This window comes from Equus quagga, chromosome 1 (genome assembly GCF_021613505.1).
Source record: "Equus quagga isolate Etosha38 chromosome 1, UCLA_HA_Equagga_1.0, whole genome shotgun sequence".
Taxonomy (NCBI): Eukaryota; Metazoa; Chordata; class Mammalia; order Perissodactyla; family Equidae; genus Equus; species Equus quagga.
The window spans coordinates 13608204-13626412 of NC_060267.1; the positions used below are offsets into that span (position 1 = coordinate 13608204).

Sequence of the window (18209 nt, forward strand, 5' to 3'; positions counted from 1 at the left end):
AGCATTTTTTTAAAAAAGACCCAAAGTGTCAAGAACATACATGAAATCAAGGGTGAAATTTTATGATTTAGTTTCTGAAGACGGAAAAATTCTTGAAAGCTGAAAAACATTGCCACACATAAAGTTACACCTCCTGAGGAATCTATTTAGTCACATGGGAAAATCCTAAACACAGGATAGACATTAAATGTAAATATATATGCAATATATACAATTACATATGATGAAATATAAAAGCCTGAATATATTAAATTTTAGAACAGTTAAAATAATCTATAATCCATAAGAAAATTTCTCTGAATATCACAGACAGATTGGAGAAAAGTCAAAAGTCAGTGATGAAAAACGGTACCATAACAACATTCATTCTGCTGGGACTGACAGATGACCCTGAGCTTCAGGTTCTGATTTTTATCTTTCTATTTCTCACCTACTTGCTGAGTGTAACTGGAGACCTGACCATCATCACACTCACCTTTATGGATTCCCACCTTAAAACACCCATGTACTTTTTCTTAAAAAATTTCTCCTTCTTGGAAATCTCATTCACATCTGCTTGTATTCCCAGATACTTGTATAGCATAGCAACAGGTGACAAGGTCATTACCTATAATGCTTGTGCCACCCAATTGTTTTTTATTGACCTCTGTATAGTAGCGGAATTTTTTCTGCTGGCTGCCATGTCCTATGACCGCTATGTGGCCATATGCAAACCCTTGCATTATGTGATCATCATGAGCAGCAGAGTCTGCAGGATTCTCATCATCTGTTGTTGGATGGCTGGTTTATGTGTAATAATGCCACCACTTGGCCTGGGTTTAAATCTAAAATTCTGTGACTCTAACAAGATTGATCATTTTGGCTGTGATGCATTGCCCTTAGTGAAAATCTCATGCTCGGACACATGGTTCATAGAACAGACAGTTATAATCTGTGCTGTGCTGACCCTGAATATGACTCTTACTTGTGTAGTTTTGTCATATGCTTGCATCATCAAGACAATTTTTAGATTCCCTTCTGTTCAGCAAAGGAAAAAGGCCTTTTCTACCTGTTCTTCCCACATGATTGTGGTTTCCATCACCTATGGCACATGCATTTTCATCTATATGAATCCAACAGCAAAGGAAGAAATGACTGTTAACAAAGTAGTCTCACTGCTTATTTCTTCTATTTCACCTTCATTGAACCCATTTATCTATACCTTGAGAAACAATCAAGTTAAGGAAGTCTTCAAGGACTCAATCAAAAGAATTGCCTTTCTCTCAACTAGGTAAAAGAAAATATTTCTAAAACATCTCCAAAATAAGGATAAATGGCCCAGACATTTTATTTTTAAAATTCATCATCTATTCTTTTTCCTTGAGGACATTCTTACGTATTTAGAAAACTCAAGAAACTCTAATAGGACACAAGTGGAATTAATAAAAGAATTTGATGTTCTAGCCGAAAAAATGCAAAATATTTAAAACTGAGTAGACTGCAGCAGCAATAAGTAAGAGGAAATCAATTAGAAAATATTATTTCAGTCATGTGAGCCATAAAAATGTAAGTACCAAGGCAGTAATTTCTTTTAGATTTCTTTTTTTATTGAGGTCACATTGGTTCATAACGTTATATAAATTCCACATACACATTTTTATATTTGAGTTTCTGTGTAGACTGCATCGTGTTCACCACCAACTGTCTGGTTTTTATCCATCACCATACATATGTGCCTCTTTACTCCTTTTGCCCTCCCCCTGGCCTCTTGCCCTCTGGTAAACATCTATCTGTACTCTGTATTTATGTGTTTGTTTGTTTGCATATTTTCCACATATGAGTGAAGTCATACCATAACTCTCTTTCCCAAGAGAACAAATTTAACGTAAAAGTAGAGAGTATATAAAGAAATTAGAAAATTTCTTAAAATAACATAAAATATTATTAGAACAAAAGAAATTGAATCAATATTCTTGGTTGGAAAATTTTCATATGAGCACGTACATGTGTGAATGTATAGATTATTTATGTATTGTAGAAACATTTACTTATGCTTTTGTATATAGTCACTGAGCCCATAGAGTATTAAAGGAAGACAAAATTTAATGCAGGTTATCTAAAGCAGTAACTAAGTGCTACAATCAGAAAGAAGAATGGGTAGACTGAGAAAAGGAAAAAAATCAAAATAAAACATCGGTCATACAATCCCACTCATAAGTGAGGGCTGGGTATATATATTTGGTTTAAATAAAGAAACTTTTTTTCAAGTAGACTTAGATCTGCACAATGATAGAAAATCAAATGTCTGTTTCTCCGTGAAAAAAATTAAGTTGCGTTTTATTTTATTAATACTAGTTCAGTAAAAATAAAAATGCAAAAAAGAAAACCTATTTGAATGTATAAATGTTACACATCATACGACAAAATATTATTTAGCCATAAAGAAGCAGGAAATCAAACCATTTGCAACAACATGGATGGACTTTGAAGGCTTTATGCTAAGTGAAATGAGTCAGCCAGAGAAAGACAAATACTGTGTCATCTTATTTATGTGTTGAATCTAATTTAAAAAAAAAGACCTCATAGAAAAAGAGATTAGATTTGTGGTTGCCAGAGGTGATGTGGGGGTAGGGAGGTGGAAACTGGATGAAGGTGGTCATAAGATATAAATTCCCAGTTATAAGATAAACAAGTCCTGGGGATGTAATGAACAAAATGATGACTATAGTTAACATTGCTGTATGACATACTTGAAATTTGAACAAAATGATGACTATAGTTAACATTGCTGTATGACATACTTGCAATTTGTTGAGAGTGAATCATAAGAGTTCTCATCACAACGAAAAAATCATTTTTTACTTTTTTCTTGCATTGTATGAGATGATGGATATTAAATAAAATTATTTTCATAATACTTTCAGAATATGTAGGTCAAGTCGTTATGTTGCACACCTTAAAATTATACAGTGTTGTATGTCAATCATATCTCAAAAAAGCTGGACAAAAAGGAAATATAACATTCTCATCACAAAAAATTATAAATATAAAAAGAAAAGCACTCTAAACCCAAAGCAAGCAGAAAGAAAAAATAAAAAAGATGAGAGTGGAAATAAATGAACTAGAGAATAGAAAAATATTAGAAAAAATGAAACAAAAGTTGGTTATTTGAAAATATCCATAAAATTGAAAAATATTTATTTGGATTGAACAAGATAAAAAAGAGAAAAGACTCAGATTTCTAAAATCAGGAAGAAAGGGACATCACTAAATCTTACAAGAAGAAGAACTATAAGGAAGCTCTAAGAGCAATTATAAACTTGTTATGTATCCTAGGTGAAATGGACAAATTCCTAGAAAGACATAAACCACTAAAATTGACTCAGAAGAAATAGAAAATTTCAATAGATTTATAACAAGTGTAGATATTGAATTAGTAATCAAAAAACTTCCCAAAAGCAAACAAAGGGCCTAGATGTCTTCAATTGTGAATTTTACCAAACGTTTAAAGAACAATCAACACCAGTCCTTTGCAAACTCATGAAGATAGTAAAAACCACTTTCCAGTTCATTCTACAAGGCCAGTATTACCATGACCCCAAAACCTGACAAATATATGACAAGAAAGAAAACTATGGACCTTATGAATACATGTTCCTTATCAATTCAGGCCTGAATATCATCTACAAAATACTTGAAGGCTAAATCCAGCACAACCCACACGCAAAATGATTATACACCATATATGATGAAGAAGGATGCATCCCAGGAATACAAGATTGATTTACCATCCAAAAATCAACAAATCTATGACACTATATTAATAGAATAAAGAACAAAAGCCACATGATCATCTCAAGAGACACAGTAAAAGCATTTGACAAAATCCAACACCAGTTCATGATAAAAACACTCAGAAAACTAGGAATAGAAAACAACTTCTTCAACTTTATAAAGAACATCTACTAAAAAGTACCAGGTAACCTCATCACTTAATGGTGGAAGATTGCTCTCCCTCTAAGATCGGAAACAGTAAAAGGATGTCTGATTTCTCCACTTCTATTCAACATTGTACTGGAGAATTTTTTTTTTTTTTTTGAGGAATGTTAGGCCTGAGCTAACTACTGCCAATCCTCCTCTTTTTGCTGAGGAAGACTGGCCCTGGCTAACATCCATACCCATCTTCCTCTACTTTATATGTGGGACGCCTACCACAGCATGGCTTTTGCCAAGGGGTGCCATGTCCACACCTGGGCTCCAAACCGGCGAACCCTGGGCCATGGAGAAGTGGAATGTGCACACTTAACCACTGCGCCACTGGCCCGACCCCCATACTAGAGATTTTTAATAGGGCAATTAGAGAAAGAAAAAAGAAATGAAACAAAAAGACACGAAAAGAAGAAACAAAACTACATTTGCAGACAATATAAACTTGTATATAGAAAATCCACAAAATCCACAAAACATTATTTGAGCTAATAAACAAGTTCAGCAAGTTTGCAGGATACATGATCAATAACAAATATTATTATCATATTTTTTGAGGAAGATTGGCCCTGACCTAACATGCATGCCCATTTTCCTCTATCTTATATGTGGGAGGCCTACCACAGCATGGCTTGATTACTGGTGCGCAGGTCCGCAGACCAGGACCTGAACTGGTGATCCCCGGGCCCCTGAAACAGAACTCACTAACTTAACCTCTGGACCACCCAGCTGGTCCCAATAACAAAGATTATTTGCATTTCTATATACTAGCAGTGAACAATTTGAAAATGAGAGTAAGAAAACAATTCCATATTCCATGACATTAAAAAGAATATTCTGAAATAAATTTAACAAAATGAGCATAAGATTTATACACTGAAAACTAGTTATAAAGATTATTGAAATAAATTAAAAATATCAATAAATGGAAAGATACCCCATATTCACGGTCTGGAAGACTTGATATTACTGAGATGCCAATACTCCCCAAATTAATCTATAGATTCACTACAATCTCTATCAAAATCTCAGCTGCCTCTTTTGCAAGATGTGGCACACTAACGCTACGATTCATATGGAAATGCAAAGGAACCACAATAAGCCAAACAATCTTGGAAAATAAAAAATTGGAATACTTACACATTGATGTCAAACCTTACTATAAAGCACTAATCAAAACAGTATTCTGGTTAGGTATAAATACATAGACCAATAAATCAGAGTTAAGAATGCTGAAGTAAACCCTGACATTTATAGTCAACTAATTTTCAATGAGTGCCAAGATAATCAAATGAAGAAGCAACAGCTTTTTAATAAATGGGGCTGAGACAACTGAATATCCATACACAAAAATATGAAGATAGACCCCTACCACACAGCAAACACAAAGGTTAACTCGAATTGGACCAAAGACCAAAATGTGGACGTTAAAAATATAGAACGCTTACAAAAGTACACCAAATCTTTGTGGTCTCGAATTAAGCAATGGTTTCCTGGAAATGACACCAAAAACACAAATGGCAAAATAAAAAGATGCATAAATGGGACTTCGTCAAAATTAAAGCTTCTGTGCTTCAAAGAACACCATTGAAAAAGCAAAAGGCAGCTCATAGAAAGGGAGAAATATTTGCAAATCCTATATCTGATCAGGGACTTGTACAGAGAATATATAAAGAACTCTAACAACTCAATAATAAAAAGACAACTCAATTTTAAAACAGGTAAAGAATTTGAATTTCTACAAAGACATTTCTACAAGTAAGATATAGAAATGGCCAATATACACATGAAAAGATACTCAATATCCTTAGTCATGAAGGAAATGCAAATCAAAACACAATGAGATGCCTCTTCACACCTACTGGGACGGCTAAAGCGAAAGGGACTGAGGAAATAAGTGTCAGCAAAGATGTGAAGCTACTGGAGCAATCTTTCTTTGCTGAATATTCATAATATAGTACAGCAAGTTTGAAATACAGTTTTATAGTTTGTCAAAAATTAAACATAGAGTAACCAAATGACTTTGCAACTTTATTCCTTGGTACATGTCAAAGAGAATTGAAAATATACATACACACAAAACCTTAAACCTGAATGCTTATAGTAGCATTATTCATAATAGCCAAAAAGTGAAAACAACCCAAATGTCCATCAACAGATGAATGGATAAGCAAAGTGTGATATAGCAACACAATGGAATATTATTTGGCAGAAAAAGGGGTGAAGAACTGATGCATGCTTCAACATGAATGGACCCTGAAAACATTCTGCTAAGTAAAAGAAGCCGGTCACCAAAGACCACAAAGACCACATATCCTGTTGTTCCACTTAAATTAAAATTCCAGAATTGACAATTCCACAGAGACAGAATGTAGATTACTGGTTGCCAGGGACTGGAAGTAGGGGAGAATGGAAGTAACTGCTAACGGTTTGCTTTTGGGGGGATACACATGTTCTACAATTAAATAATGGTGATAAGTGGAAAATGCCATGAATATACTAAACCTCAGAAAATTATAGATCTTAAAAGGGAAAATTTTATGATATTCACCCTTTTAAATAAAAACTAATTTTAGAAATGAGTTACTGATACATGGAATAACAAGAGTGAATTTCAAAAATTTTATGTTAAGTGAAATATACCAGACTCAAAAGCATGCATGTTGTATAATTCAACTTATACAAAATTCTAGAAAACACCATAGACTTTTTATAAACTAAATCTATAATTACAGAAAGTAGATGGCTGGTTGTCTGGGACTAGAGATGGAGTGAATGATAAAAATGGACATGAAAGAGAAACTTTTTGGGAGATGGGAATAGTCTGTCTTTATTGTGGTTCTGGTTATAGAGGTGTACACATTTGTCAAAACTCATCAAAATGTGCATTTAAAATGGTTACATTTGATTCTCAGTAAGTTATACCTCAAAAAATCTGCAACACAGCTTTGATCCCAATTAGGCTCTGGGTAAATTAAGGTAATATTTCTCATACTCTATACAGGAAAAAAGATGCTAATTCATAGCATGGGTCTGTATCCAAAGGCACTCTGAAGTTCTTGACTTGAAGGGAAATTTTAATTACTGTACTCTGCATTACTAGTATATTATAGTTCTAAAAATAAACATTCAATTTGTTGAAGAAATTTTACTTCTGGCAATTATTCTGCCGATATTTAAAAAAAAAATCTTTGTGTAAGTATTCTTCTTGTAGATCTTTTTCCGTTGTGAAAGACAGAAAAGAGTGTAAAATGATTCATAAGAGACTAAATAAACTGATGAATAAATATACAACTACATTTTTAAATGGTGAAACACTGTTACCGCTCTTACTCGCTGTAAGATTTTTAGCAAGATATCTAAGATTTTTTAATCTTTTCTTTTGACTGGAGTACTCAGTCTATTTTTGAAAAACAGTTCTGTTACTATGTAATTTACATGTCATACAGTTTACCCATTTAGAGTGTATAATTCAATGATTTTTTGGTATATTTATAAAGTTGTGATGCATCACCATCGTTTAATTTTAGATTGTTTTCTTCACTTCACTAAGGTCCTTGTACCCACCAGCAGCCACTCCCCACTCAACTCTCCCCACATTTCTTCCCAGCCTTATGAACCACTAATATAATTTCTTTCTCTATAGATTTGCCCATTCTGGACTTTCACATAAATAGAATGATAGAAGACGTCGGCTTTTATAACTGGCTTCTTTTCAGTCCATTTATTTTAATGTGAAAATTTTTTTTAGACCTACCATGTTGTTAGGTGTTTTCAGTTTGTTCTAATTTCGTTTCTTTTTTTTATTTTCGAGATCTTCATATTAATTTGTGTGTTATACAGTATATTCCTTTTTATATACTCTTTGTGGTTCCTCCAGAATTAAAACTGTTTGTTTATCTTTCTAATCTACTGAGCCATTTTTTATAGATTTCCATAATATGATTTTTTTTTTATCTTGTCTTCTGTTTCTTTGAAAACAGTAGCCATGGATTTGTTGCAGTCTCTATCTTGCGTTTCCATTATCTGAAGTACTATGAGTGTTTCTCTTGTCCACTTTCCTTTGCTTTCACTCACATCGTCTCTTTTCTTCTCACATGTCTGCTAATTCTCATCTATGTTTCGGACATTGTACAGTACTCGAGAATCATTTGCAAAAAAAAATGTAAGCTAGAATAATGTTATCATCCTAGGAAGAAACTATTTGTTTTATTTCTGCTAGTTGCCTGATTAGCAGTCTCGACGCATCTTAAAACAAACTCGAAAGCTGATGAGGTGAAATTGAGCTAAATTCTATGTCAGGGTTCTTTTACTCCTGGCTCACCTTACCCTTTAGATACATTCATTCATGTCACCACCCAAAGAATCAAGCACTTTACTGGACCCACCTCATCAAGATTTGCAGAATGCCATAGGCAAAAGTAGCCAGGGCTCCCAGAACGTTTCTCAAACTTCACATCATCTAGGGATTCTTCACCAATGTGTCTGCTCTTTGGTGCTTAGATTAACCATAAATCCCAGAATTCCCTTAGGGAAGTATGTTCAGGATTTTCCTCAAAGTCATCAATCAGATAAGTCACCATAGCATAGAACAGAGCAAGTTAAGGCACAGAAAACTTGCTGAGTTGAAGAGGAGATTGGAGATCAAGGCGGCCTGAAGTTCTTCCCTGTGACTTCAAACACCTCAGCCTCCTTGGAAGAATTAATATTGATAAAATGTCCCTACTACCCAAAGCAATTAACGTTTTCAATGCAATCCCTAAAAAATATTCCATGACGTTTTTCATAGAAATAGAACAAACAATCCTAAAATTTGTATGGAACCACAAAAGACCCTGAACAGCTAAAGCAATCTTGATAAAGAAGAATAAAGCTGGAGGCCTCACATTTTCTGATTTCAAACTATATTACAAAGCTATAGTAATCCAAACAGTATGGTATTGGTGTAAAAACAGACACAAAGATCAATGGAAAAGAATAGAAAGCCCAGAAACAAACTCACACAAATATGTTCAAGGAATTTTTGACAAAGGAGCCAAGAATATACAGCAGGGAAAGGATACTCTCTTCAATAAACAGTGTTGGGAAAACCAGATTGCCCTAAGTAAAAAGATGAAAATGGACCCCTTTCTTACATCATACACAAAAATATATTCAAACTGGATTAAAGATTTGAACATAAGACCTGAAACCATAACTAGTAGAAGAAAACATAGAGGGTAAGCTCTCTGACATTGGTCTTGGCATAGATTTTTTCTGGCTTTGACACCAAAAGTAAAGGCATCATGAGCAAAACTAAGCAAGTGGGACTACATCAAACTAAAAAGCTTCTACATAGAAACGGGAGAAAATATTTGCAAATCATGTATCTGATAAGAGGTTGATATTCAAAATACACAAAGAACTCATACAACTCAATAGCAAACAAATAAACAATCCAATTAAAAAGTGGGTAGAGGGTCTGAATAGCCATTTTTCCAAGAAGTCTTACTGATGATGAACAGGTAAAGGTGCTTGACATCACTAATCATCAAGGAAATACTAATCAAAACTACAGTGAGCTATCACTTCACACCTGTTGGAATGGTTATTATCAAAAAGACAAGATATAACAAGTATTAGTCAGGATGTGGAGAAAAGGCAAACCTTGTGCACTATTGGTGAGAATGTAACTTAGTGAAGCCACTATGGAAAATAGTATGGAGGTTCCTCAAAATATTAAAAATAGAACTACCATATCATTGAAGGATTTCGCTTCAGGGTATTTATTCAAAAGAAATGAAAACACTAACTTGAGGAGATAATATGCACCAACATGTTCATTGCAGCATTATTTATAATAGCCAAGACATGGAAACAACCTAAGTGTTCATTGATGGATGAAAGGATAAATAAAATGTGAGAGATAGGTAAATGGAATATTACTCAGCCACAAAAAGAAGGAAATCTTGTCATTTATGACAACATGGATTGACTTTGAGGGCATTAAGCTAAGGGAAATATGTCAGACAGACAAAGACAAATATTGTATGATCTCACCTATAAATGGAATCTAAAAAAGAAAAAAAAACAAACTCATAGATACGGAGAACAGGTTGGTAGTAGCCAGAGGCAGGAGTTGGGTGGGCCAAACGGGTGAAGGTGTTCAAAAGGTACAAACTTCCAGTTATAAAATCAATAAGTCATGGGGATATAATTTACAGCATGGCGACTATAGTTAATAATACTGCTTTGTATATTTGAAAATTGCTAAGAGAGTAGATCTTAAAAGTTCTCCTCACAAGAAAAGAAATTCTAACTGTGTGGTGATGTATGCTAACTAAACATACTGTGGTGATCATTTTGCAATATATACTAATTATCAAATCATTACACTGTACACCTGAAACTAATAGAATGACGTATATCAATTATATGTCAATAATTTGTGTGTGTGTGTGTGAGGAAGATTCACCCTGAACTAACATCCATTACCTTTCCTCCTCTTTTTTTGCTTGAGGAAGGTTGGCCCTGAGCTAACATCCATACCGATCTTTCTCTATTTTGTATGTGGGATGCCTCCATAGACCAGGGAACCCTGGTCACTGAAGCTGAGTGCACAGAACCTTAACTACCTGGCCACGGGGCCAGCCCCCTAAAAGAAATTTTTAATTAAAAAAAAAAATGAACAGGCTGAGAATACCAAGGATCAGTGATGATTTAAAGCAACTGGAAATTTCATATATTGTTTCTGAGAATGTAAAATGTTACAGCCTCTTCAAACCTATTTGTCTGTCAAACATAAACTTGCACTTGACCCAACAATTGAGACTTAAGTATTTACCTGAGAGAAATGAAAACATATGTCTATGCAAAAACTTGCAGATTAATATTCATAACTGCTTTATTCCCAATAAACAAACCCAGAGATATTCAAACTTTCCATCTATTGTTCAATAAAGAAACAAGTTGTGATATGTCTAAATTGTGGAAAATTTCCCAGCAATACAAATGAACTACTGATATATACAATAGTAAATATGGAAATATAAAAAACTTTATAAAGGAAGAATGCCATATATGATTCCATTCATATGAAACACAAGAAAAAGATAAATCAAATCTAATCTAAAATGACAGAAAGTAGACCACTGGCTTCCTGGGAACAGAGGGCTTTGCTAGGAAGGGATATAGAGCAACTTTCTAGGGAGATGGAAATGGTCATTATCGATACAGTGAGGGTAAGGATTAGGGAGGTATATATACCTGTAAAAATTTATCATGAGATATTAAAAAGAGTCCACTTATTGTGTGTAAATCTTACTTCAATAAATCTGCAACCAGGCTTGACCCATATTAGTCCGTGAATGAATGAAGGTAATAATTGTTTAAAGGAAAGGAAGATATACATTCTTGACTTGAGCGTCTGCACAGAGACACTCTTGTACACTTGACTTGAGGAACACATTATCTCTCATAATAATGCTAGTACGTCAGAGTTCTAAATATGAATATCAGCATGTTAAAGAAATTTCACTTCTATCAATTGTTCTGACAATGTATAAAAATATTTTCACAAAGGTTATGCTTGTAATATTTTGTAATTATAAAAAATGTAGGGACCTGCTCAGTGGCACAGCAGTTAAGTATGCACATTCCACTTCATGGCCCGGGGTTCGCCAGCTGGGATCCCGGGTGTGGACCTGCACACTGCTTATCAAGCCATGTTGTGGCAGGCATCCCACATAGAAAGTAGAGGAGGATGGGCATGGATGTTAGCTCAGGGCCAGTCTTCCTCAGCAAAAAGAGGAGAATTGGCAGCGGATGTTAGCTTGGGGCTAATCTTCCTCAAAAAAAAAAAAAATATGAAAGAAGCTAAATGATTTAAGATAAGTAGAAACAGCACAATTTTCCATAAAGTGATATTTAACAATGGTGAAACTTTGGAAACAGCATACATTTACAACATTGATAAATTTGGGGTTAAACTCTGGTGATTAAATGAATACAGTGGACTGAAATTAAATAGGTTTAAAATGATGCAAATCAATAATTATTGAAATATAAGGAAGTTCACACGTGTCAAGGAGTAGAATAGCTGTGACCATCTGTATATCCCAATGTCGAAGTAATTTTCATTTAATATGCATGCATTTGTAATTATTACATGTGACATACATGGATATATTTGCAGGAGGAAAAGTGGGCAAGGATATGCTTCAAAATATTACCTCTTGTTATCTCTATTTTGTCTTTTTCTTCAGTTCAGTTTTCTCGTTGCACATATAAGGAAAAGTGGAGCGGGAGATCTATCATCTTTTAACCACCTTACATGATAAGAATTAGGTAAAAGAAGCTGGACTAGGTTTTGTTCTTAATTAGAGTAAATCTTGTCCTACCAGTCTCTTAACTGATTCTGCTGCTTTCCCCCTGTCTCTAAAGGCCGTGCTCCCACTGTTACTGTGTTAGATTTGTTTGTTTTTTACCCAAAGATCAGATGATTCAAGACGATTACTCAGAAGACTCATTAGCAATTTTTGAATCTGGGTCACCAAGGACTCATTTATAAATTTTGTTGTAGATTTGGCAAATAAAATAAATATCAAGCTTGAAATTGGAAAATCCTCTCTCTGAGCAAAATAGTTCAGATCATCAACCCTTCCAAAGCTGCTAGAAGTTCCTTTGAACATGCTTTTCTTTTCAATAATTAAAAGTTAAAAAAATATATATTTCCTACCCTGTGATAGCACCACACCTGTCGGGAAGAAGCTGATGCAACTGACTAAAGATCAAAATCTCAAGGAAATTCTGCATTCCTAAACTGCTGTTCCTGTGGGAGTGACCAGATTCAATCAGCAGTGACCAGATATTCTCATGCTAGTTTTTGACATCATATCTATTTTCAAGTTGCAGCTCTAAGAAGAGTTGTAAACAATTGATAGAGAAAGGCTAAGATTGACCGCCAGAGTGTAAGTATTATAATTTCTATCATTTCGGTTACATTTTCTTTTTTGAAACTTGGATCATATTTTCACCTAATCAATGAATCTCTCCTGACTGTATAAAATTTAGTAATGGAAGTCCTAACATGGATATTAATTAAACATCGTATTTAGAGTGCATTAATCTTGGATAGTGTATAGTCATTGATAAGGTCTTTTTAAGCAAAAATAAATAAGAGGTCATCTAAAAGTGGCATAATTTGAATGTCATGATGTAGTAATACACCTCCCGCATACAAATTCCTGGCAACTAAAAACTAAAACCAATGGTTGAGTATGTGCAATCCCAGCAAAATTGGACACTGGGGACAAGGATTGAACAGGGAAAGATGGAGCACAGGAGGGAGGATTATTCCAGATTGATAATCCATGTAAAGTGTTTATTTCAATAGTTAGCATATGGCAAAGATTCAGTTTGATTATTAAAAAAGACAGAGGAAGACACAGGATGAGAGTGTGGAAAATCAAGTGCCTCCTTTTGGACTTTTTGTGTTTGCAGTGCACTTGGTTATATACGTGACTAAAGAGCAATCATTTTTGAGGATTAGGAGTTCAAGGAAATACCCAAAGAGAGTGCGTATGTTCAGAAGTAAAATTTATGGGTACAAACTTGTAATGAGTAGTAAAACTGAGCCATTGAGACCTGAGGCACAGTGTAATGAATATAGACACTAATATTGTAACTATGTAATGTGATAAATATCACTAAATTGGCAATCATATTGCAATATATAAATGTATCAAAGTAACATCCTGTACACCTTAAACCTACACATTGTTACATGTCAAATTTATGCAATAAAAAAAATTTAAAAAAGCAGTATTAAGGACTATGAACATACGAGAGACCTGTAAAAAAAGAAATGTCTACAAATTAAAAAGCAAAAAGATGGTAGGTAAAACATGTACATGGTATTAATGTAAGTTATGCAAGAATGCTATGACTATTGCAGATTAAAAGTACACATTGTACTTAGAAAGTTCCTAAACTTTAAGAGCAAAAGGGAAGTATTTGATAAACTTTGGCATAAATTATTTCATTAGATTCATGGAGACAAACATGATTACAACATATTGATGTTTGAATGTATGGTAACTAAAATGAAAATCGTTATGTACTCTAGACAGTAAGTTATTTAATTTTTCAATATATGAAGGATAATATTTTTATTTCCATTTTATAGATGACAAAACTGAGTCACAGTAAAAGCAAGCCATGCTTAAAGAAGGTGCTTAATAGTTTAATCTGACATTTTTTGTAGTTACTGCTGTTAATAACAGCAGTTTGGAATGTGTTTCAACCTTAACAAAACAGATCGAAAACTAAGAAAAATTGTAATGATTTTTCACATCACTATGTATTTTATGCTCAACACATATCATCATTCTATGCAATAAATTTGTCATCAAAACTTTCCCCATCTTCTGTACCACAGTAGGAATTGAATGTAATTTTAAACAGAAAATTATAAGAGAGAACTGGGGGAATGAGTGAGTAAGGAAGTTGTTTAAAGAAAACCCAAACTTTTAACATTATATTCAGAGTTCAACATCTTCAGTAATGACTGTGGAGAGCCTTTATAGGGGGCCTTAAACCATCTGTGATACATTTGTACTTTAGCGACAACAAAGCTTCAAGAAAACACATAAAGGGGATACTGAAAGTTTAAGATTCAGCTTTAGGATTCAGTCTGTGAACAGGAAAGAACGCTTGATTTCACAAAACATTAGCAGTCAAATCTAATGGGAAGGGAAAATCAAATCCAAGGTGCAGACAAAATGAAATATAAATTGGGAATAACGTGATGAGAAGGAAGCACTCATCATATTTTGGAGTATTGCATAGATAAAGCAATTGTAATTTTTTTTATATCTCCCCTGAAATGACCAAAGATATTCCACTGTGGAACCTAGGATACCAGTGTATTGATAATATTTGTAAACAAATTTTTTAAGTGAATATGTTTGCTTGCAGAGTTTTCCCCTCTATTAATTACCGCTGTATCCATTTCAAATATCTCTGAATTTTAAATGCAGATTCAGCAGAAGTCAGAAGTCAGTGATGAGAAACCACACAATAACAACTTTTATCCTGCTAGGACTGACTGATGATCCACAGCTGAAGGTTGTGATTTTTACCTTTCTTTTTCTCACCTACGTGTTGAGTGTAACTGGGAACCTGACAATCATTTCCCTCACTTTCGTAGATTCTCACCTTAAAACTGCCATGTACTTTTTCCTACAAAATTTCTCCTTCTTAGAAATCTCATTTACATCTGCTTGTATTCCCAAATATTTGTACAGCATAGCAACAGGTGACAAGACAATCACATATGACAATTGTGCTATACAAATTTTTTTTACTGATCTTTTTGCGGTAACAGAATTTTTTCTCTTGGTCACCATTTCTTATGATCGATATGTAGCCATCTGTAAACCCTTACATTACGTGACCATTATGAACCACAGGGTCTGTAGAAGACTCATCCTTTGGTGCTGGACAGCTGGCTTGTTCATCATACTACCCCCTCTTAGCCTGGGCCTAACTCTGAAATTCTGTGATTCTAATGTTATTGACCATTTTGTCTGTGATGCAGCCCCACTCCTAAAGATCGCATGCTCAGAAACATGGCTCATAGAGCAGATGGTCATAGTCTGTGCTGTGCTGACCTTTATCGTGACCCTCATATGTGTAATTCTATCCTACGTGTACATCATCAAGACCGTTCTACAATTCCCTTCTGCCCAGCAAAGAAAGAAGGCATTTTCTACCTGTTCTTCCCACATGATTGTGGTCTCCATCACGTATGGAAGCTGTATTTTCATGTATGTTAAACCTTCAGCAGAGGAATCAGCAGCTATTAATAAGGGTATGGCAGTCCTCATTACTTCCATTACTCCCATGCTGAACCCCTTCATTTACTCCTTGAGAAACAAGCAAGTAAAACAAGCCTTCAATGACTTAATCAAAAGAATTGCACTGTTCTTAAAAAAGTAAGAGAATTTACTAATGTAGAGGAATCACATTTTCATAAAAAGATCATTAGTTCCTAAGCATGTATCTTTAAGCGTCTAAGTCATTCCTTTCTTGACAAGGAAGCTGTTTCACGAAGCTCTATTAAAAAGGAAATATAATACATTTCTAGGAAACAAAAGAATCACTTCACATTTTAACAAGTCTTTACAAAACTGCCAACAAAAACAAAATAAGTAAAATCAACAAGTTCATTGTATATATTGGGTAGAGTATTTGTGCTTATTGTCTTTCTCTATTCTAGCTTTCAAGAGCGTTTTTGATGCCAAGTACCATCTCAGGCACTGGAAGTAGGAATAGAAAACTGGCAATGCCTTACATTTTAGAAGGAAGACGTGACCAGTGTGTTAAAGGAAATGTAAACATCACAAACAACAAAAACAACAAGAATATTTTAAAGTAAAAAAAAGAGAAATTGTTACAAATGATTGTCTTAATATAGGAGCTGAATCATAAAATGTAGGCTCCTACAATTTTGAATACTCTAAAAATCACAGGCTAAGAGAGAATTTGAACAGAAAATCTGTGAAATATAAGTGCTAACAGTTCTTCTTAAAAGACAAGTAAATTTGCAAAGAAAAATGTCATATATCTACATTTGTATTTGTTTCTATATCTTTATCTATAACTATAGGCATTGGCTGTAGAGAAACTAAAATGATTGGAGATTACGAAAACTTATAAAAAGTGAAAACCAGTGAAAAATATAGAATGTAGCTAAATTAGGCACAGAAATGACTACAACTCAAAGTAAACCTATGAAGCTGTGCTTTCACCTATGTTTAAACTTGCAGGAAAGGGTGCAGTGGCTCTTAATAAGAGTGTGGCATTCCTCACTACTTCCCATGGCGAACTCCTTCATCTCCACCTTGAGAAAGAAGCAAGTAAAACAAGAATTCAGTGGCATTTCAGAGAACTTGATGGTGGTATATCTCAAAAGTAATTTTATTTTCATTACAGGTTGAAATTACAATATTTTAATATATTCAAATAAATAAAATATGCCCTTAAAATTAATTTATTTTTAGTTTATAATATGGTATTAGAAAATTCTAAATTATGTATGTGGCTCATGTTATATTTCTATTGGAATGCTTCGGATATTTAAACAGCGCTGGTTAGTAGTGGACTCAGAATTCAAATTCTCGTTTTTTAACCCAATATTCTGTGTTTGTCTTAAGGAAGCCCCACCAGGGAAACAATTTCAGCAAAAAGATATTTTCAAAAAACTCTTTAAGCAAACCTTACATGTATTGAAACCAGTATAAGTAACATTTAAATAATAAAAAATGCTCTCAATAGGCTTAAACTCCAAAATGCAATACATCTTTGTAATATAAGATTGATAATTTACAAAGGAAATTAATCTGTGGGTTAAAAACAAAAACCACTATTGAATGAAAATATAAATGTTGTGACCACTAGCATAACTAACTTTCCTTAAAAAAAGAGTTGTGCTTTTAAATATAGATAAACTAATCTAAATAATGGGAATCTGAAGAGTTGAGCAATGCTGCTTCCCAGAGCAACACTCAGTACTGAGCAGGCAGGAAGGGCAGCACAGTAAAATAGTTCAGGGACTTTGGAAAGCTCTTTCTAATGCAGGAAAAGCTTTTGACGACTCATTGTATGGACTGCTCCACAGATTGACTTCGTTTCACTCTGCAACAAAAGCTCTGACTCTCTGGTGACATTGTTTCCACATCATTTTTGCACCTCTTCCCAAATTTCTCACATTTCCTTAATTGGCCTAGTCCATGACCTCACTCCCAGACTGACAATACTAAGTATTATGTTCTCCTTGTCCTGAAATCCCTGAACTGACAAACTTTGGGTGTTTCCAAATAGAGATCAGTGGACTTAGAGACTACTAAATTTTTAGAAATATTCAGTTTCTAGAAATTCAGATTGCAATAATACCTCTCACCTGTCTTGAGACCTGGAGCTGGAGGAGGCCTGCATTGCAGGAATAAAAGTTCCCTGCTGCTCGTGCCCACTAAGAGCTTGCCTGAGGGCCCAACTGAGAAGTGACCACTCCTACACGGCTTGTTCCAAGATGCCTGCGGTTTTCAGCCCTGGGGGTAATAACAAGTAGTCTCCTAAATTCCCTGAAATGTCCAAAAATGTTTAAAAAATCTCAATGTCAACAACAAACATGTATGAGTGCTTCCTCTGTGCCAGGCCACGTGTTAGTCACCTCATTTCTCTTCATTTTAAACTTTCATAAA

The 18209-nt window shown here is 34.3% G+C and overlaps 2 protein-coding genes across 2 annotated transcripts; both read left to right on the top strand.

Annotated features, from left to right (window-relative positions):
• The first annotated feature begins 335 nt into the window (after positions 1 to 335).
• LOC124226147 (olfactory receptor 6C2-like) lies at positions 336 to 1274 on the top strand. The gene has a single exon (XM_046638994.1). It carries the CDS (start codon positions 339 to 341, stop codon positions 1272 to 1274), a length of 936 nt encoding a protein of 311 aa, XP_046494950.1. The 5' UTR covers positions 336 to 338.
• Positions 1275 to 15006: 13732 nt separating this feature from the next.
• On the top strand, positions 15007 to 15945 carry LOC124226164 (olfactory receptor 6C2-like). The gene has a single exon (XM_046639035.1). The coding sequence runs from the start codon at positions 15010 to 15012 to the stop codon at positions 15943 to 15945; it is 936 nt and encodes a 311-aa protein (XP_046494991.1). The 5' UTR covers positions 15007 to 15009.
• Positions 15946 to 18209: the final 2264 nt, after the last annotated feature.

Excerpts from the sequence above, each read along its gene's own strand:
- LOC124226147 (XM_046638994.1), top strand. The coding sequence starts at position 339 with ATGAAAAACGGTACCATAACAACATTCATTCTGCTGGGACTGACAGAT.
- LOC124226164 (XM_046639035.1), top strand. The coding sequence starts at position 15,010 with ATGAGAAACCACACAATAACAACTTTTATCCTGCTAGGACTGACTGAT.